The following is a 5,000-nucleotide window of genomic DNA, read 5'->3' as shown; positions in this document are numbered from 1 at the left end:
GTCTGATCAGATGCTGATTATTCTGCTTTTCCCCAATTAACAATGTTCAAACAGAGGTTCAAACTCTAAAGCATTTACTAAATGCATCTGTGGTCACGGTGGTAGTGGGGGTGTCCAAGACTTAAATAGTACTTAGTTATCACGGAGAGAGAGAGAGAGCAAGAGAGAGAAAGAGAGTGAGAGAGAGAGAGAGAGAGAGAGAGAGAGAGAGAGAGAGAGAGAGAGAGAGAGAGAGAGAGAGAGCAGGCCTGTAATCAGTCTGCAGATGCTGTGTGAGAGAGCAAGGGATACATACAGGTGGCATATATTGAGATATATATATATATATATATATATATATATATATATATATATATATATATATATATATATATATATATATTTATATATATATATATATATATATATATATATTATACATTTACATTAAATTTCTATTTAATTGTACTTTTTAAATGGCACACTATTTCTTATATGTCTTACACTATGTCACAAAGTTTATACACTGATTACTAGGCTAATTATTACATAATCTGTATTATGTAATAATTAGCCTAGTAATCAGTGTAAAAACTTTGTTTGATTGTTTTCAAAGGTTGTTCTGGCAAATCAAACAATAGCTTCTATAATAATTGTGATAAGGCTTCTGTATAAAATAGTGTGTTTGATTTGACAAAGAAATTAAGGATGTTGCTCCAATGTACACATGTAAATGTTATGAAGGAGTGCTTTCTTAAAAAAAAAAACCCCACAAACAAACAGTCCGAAAACCAGTATAGGATTTCATCCTAATTGGCTGTGTATCCTGCATTTGCAATCTCTCTGGTCTCACTGGATTCCATAGGGCATAACTAATGTGGGTGTAATTCCTCTGCATGTTTGTTCTGCTCATTTCATGCCTTTCTTTCCAGATCCTATACCATAACTCACTGGGACAGCTTAACCGAAGAGCAGGGCAGGTGCACTGTAGATGAAAGACCAGTACAAATGTTTGTCCAGTCATTGAGCATGATGACCTTGGCCCTAAAGATCATGGCACACAGGCCCTCACACCTTCTGTGTCTGTTTCTGCCATTAGATGCTTAATAGCTATACCTTCTGGTTCAGTGGCAAGTTAACGAATAATGTGACTGTATAAAATAGTTTAATATTAAAAAATAAGGTTGCAGATCAATGAAATACACTATATTGACAAATATTTGTAGACACCTGCCCATAAGATTCATATGTGTGTTTTAAACATCTCATTTCACATTAGTCCTCATTTGTTGTTTTAGTAGCCTTCACTAGATGTTCCACAGGGAAGTAGGTTTAAATCTACTATAATGTATCTAAGTCTTAGTTATGCACCTATACTTGTAGATAACTGTTACATGTACAATTTATTTGTTTGTCACTAAATACAATTTTATCTTTAGTTTTAAAGTGAAATGGAACAGAATTCCTCAAATAATTCTCTTTTGCAAAGGAAAACATTTGACATTTTCTTCAGGCTTTGTCACAATCATTGTTCTTTGGAACATTCTTCTGAAAACAGAATCACATCTACTAATAGTAGTTAACTAATTACTCATATAAACACCCCTGTTAAAATAACCAGGTTTTATGATTTGAACAAAAAACCTAACCAATCTTAGATATGATATCAGACCTTTTTCCATGTTTATTTTGATGTAGCAACTAACAAAATTCAAGCAAATCAGGGCAATTTTCAAAACAAGAAGCTAAGAAAATGGGTTGACACGTGGACATCACCAAGAGCTGGAGCCCTCTTTAAAATGGGCAAAAGGATAAGAACAAACTTATCAGAGAGGCTGCCAAAAGATATACAACAACATTAAAGGAACTGCAAGAGTATCTGGCAAGTATTCGTCACTCCCTGTATGTGATAACATTCTCGTAAATTCTTTACATTTCTAAGCACGTGGTTGGATGGTAACAAGGAAGCAATTTCACTAAAAGATAAAACCAAGGTAGGAAGTTATGGGCATAATTCTAAAGGATATATTTTGCACAAAAACAAGACATCTTATTACAACATACTAACTAACTATACAATACTTATAGTGGAAGCATCATACATTGGGTTTGCTTCTTTTCTGTGTGATCTATAGTGGAAATAATAGATGGATTCAAATAGTAATTTATTTTGGCTCTAAACCTAAAGACTTCTTTTAGACAACTGAAGATGTGTTTTACCTTCCAGTCCAATAATGAGACAAAACACAAACACAAGTTAAAAAACGGGACCATTTCGGAAGAAGATCTATGTTGTAAAATGGCTCAGTCAGAAAAAAATCTAAATGCAGTCAAAAACCTGTAAAATGTTCTAAAAATATATATATATTTTACAATGTGATAGATACAAAGTGCTGAAATGAAGTATTAGTTAAACAAGACACACCTGCAAACAGGTTATTGAATTTTTTTTTCTTTATAATGTCAGTTTTTCTATAAAATATGAAAAAAGATCGAATATTATTTGTCTTAGTTTCAGCCTTTTACTGTATTTAACAAATAACATGCGGTTCCCTTGCTCTAAAATACCAGTCGAGTATTCTTCAGAACTGTGTGACATTAAAAACAGGAAACAAGGAGCCCTAACTAAGTGATGATAAATGCTACAAAGCAAAGTAATTCCAAAGAACAAACCAAAATGTGTGAGGAAAAAAAAAAGAACAGCAGAAAATGAACAGAACATAAAGTTTATGCTGGTGAAGAAGCCTGTGTATAGCCAGGAGGTTGCCTTCTGACTCACAAAATATCAATATCATATTTCTGCTTGCACATTTCTAACATCTTTACCATATGTTAGGAGTTTTTGAGATGATAAGGAAGGTAAATTCATTAAGGTGAATGACAACTAAATGTCAATCTCTGTATATTAATGTGGCACTGTCAGTGCCATAAAACATATGTTGCTGTTATTGCTATTTTTCCTGGGACTGAAGATAGCTGCTGTTTCTATGCCCTGCTATTGAAATTCAGGTGGCTCCGAAACATCCGAAGTGGTTGCTTGGAGACAACAGTGGTGCGTCACAACTAGGATGGCCCTCAATAAGACACACAATAATGTTCTCTTAATCTCAGCCTGATCTCCAAATGGGTTGGAGCTATATTTAGACCACAGGGTCACAAGTTTTCCTGAGTTCATATAAAAAGTATTAGGCTTGCTTTTTTTTTTTTTTTGTAGAAAAGCCAAGGAAGGAATCAGTGATTTGAAAATCTTCTAAAATTAAAAAAAAAAGTTATTTTTATTTTTAACCAGAAAAAGAAATGTGATTAAAAACATAACAGGGAAGGAAGAGAAGCAAATGCTCAGTAATGTTGAAACAGCTGATTTCCCAAACATTCCTGGTTACATTTCATATATACCGCACAATCATGCGTCTTGGTTGAAGCAACAGTGACTCAACACACCACTCTCTCCTCATTTCTCAGAAATCAGCTCAGGTTTTAGACACTCTACAAAAGCAATCCTCTTTTTAGAGTCCAAAAACAGGAAGCTCCCTAAAGCCACCTCATAAAAATACCATTTGGAAAGGATTGCTTAGAAATGTCAGCATTTCCTCTTTTAGACTATCACACTTCCCTGTCCAAGTTTCCCCTCTAAAAAGGACACAAGTTACTTTAAAGATCTGCACTCTTTTAAACACCCAAAGAAAAAGGAAGTAGAGATTATTCATTCTGTTTACTGCACAGAGATGTTTTTGAAATCAGATTGTCAGATTGTTGAACTTTGAATACAAAATTAACAACCATAAAATAAACAAATGAATGAATGGATAAATAAATAAATGAATTGATTAATTGATTAACTTTAACTTTTACCACCAAAATCTGTGTTTATGTTAACATGTGACATTAGCAATCTCATTTCAATTTTTTATTAGAGGTATAATATAACTACTTCACTGACCTTGGCTCCAATATGATTTAAATGGCAGAAAACTAGGAGAGACATGTCTCCTTCTTATCACTGGTACATGGGACTGTGTCCTTCGCAGAGGTCTGTGGGCCACATATTTCTGATCTCCTTTACCTAAACACACACAATATATATAAATATATAAATATATATAAATATGTAAAAACACACACACACACACACACACACACACACAAACACACAAGTATTTAATTATATATATATATATATATATTATACACATACACACAAACACACACACACACACACACACACACACACACACACACACACACACACGCACACAGGTGTATGTAAGTATGTATTTATGTATATATATATATACTTACATACACGCATGAAAATTGTAAATAGTCAAAAGTTTAAATCCTGCATGACTTACCATCCTTCATCTTCATAGCAGCACTACACTGAATCAGTGTAGCTTCAAGTGAAACAGTTCACTTCTCACTTCAGCAAGATAAACTTAAAGGTCATGCTTTCAAACCACACATGCTCTGTCACAACTCTGCCACAAAATAAGTCACACAGTAGATTCCAGAGGAAGTGACTATCCATTGGGGATATGGAAGCACTTTTTTTTCCCTTTACGATGGTACAATGGTTAGCGTGCGAAAACTTAGTAATTCCCTTTTTTCTTCAGCCTTATGGTGAGTTGACAGATTTGAAACACACTATCCATGTGGAGAGTGAGTCATAAGCTGCCTCTCACTTACTACACATTCACTAACTCGCACTTAGAGTGTCACAGCCCACCATGCTAATGAGAGGATTTTCAAAGATCATTTACCAACAAAACATTACTTATTCTAGTCAAATTTCACATTATTTTTTTATCCGGTTTCTAAGAGATGTTTTCGCTATATGTACAAATGTGTGTGGAAGCCCAATCATCATTTTTGTTCGTGCAGTTCCAGATTTATTCCTCCTTTGTTGTTAATAGCCTCCACTCTTCTGAAAAGGCTGTCCTCTACATTATAGAGTGGCTGTAGGAATTTATTTTCATTCTTCATGGTCCTCACATTCTATACAGGGGCACAGGGCCATTGTA

General features: G+C 34.2%; 1 protein-coding gene across 3 annotated transcripts in view; it reads right to left on the bottom strand.

Annotated features, from left to right (window-relative positions):
• The window catches only part of hdac9b (histone deacetylase 9b), a 36,229-nt gene extending 31,589 nt beyond the window's left edge, over positions 1 to 4,640 (bottom strand). For 2 of the 3 annotated variants that reach the window (XM_083561673.1, XM_083561674.1), the window contains exons 1-2: positions 4,332 to 4,464; positions 3,920 to 4,042 (exon numbers count right to left, since the gene is read on the bottom strand). Coding sequence is in view for 1 of the 3 variants with exons in the window: in XM_083561672.1 (XP_083417798.1) it covers positions 3,920 to 4,042; positions 4,332 to 4,347 (139 nt within the window). In the remaining 2 variants the exon portion in view is untranslated. Of the gene's footprint in view, positions 1 to 3,919; positions 4,043 to 4,331 lie in introns of all 3 variants that reach the window. The other variant, XM_083561672.1, reaches the window with a different exon arrangement.
• Positions 4,641 to 5,000: the final 360 nt, after the last annotated feature.

Source organism: Silurus aristotelis (genome assembly GCF_946808225.1).
Source record: "Silurus aristotelis genome assembly, chromosome: 1".
NCBI classification, from domain to species: domain Eukaryota; kingdom Metazoa; phylum Chordata; class Actinopteri; order Siluriformes; family Siluridae; genus Silurus; species Silurus aristotelis.
The sequence above is the reverse complement of the archived record's forward strand: the minus strand, read 5'-3'. Positions and strand labels throughout refer to the sequence as shown.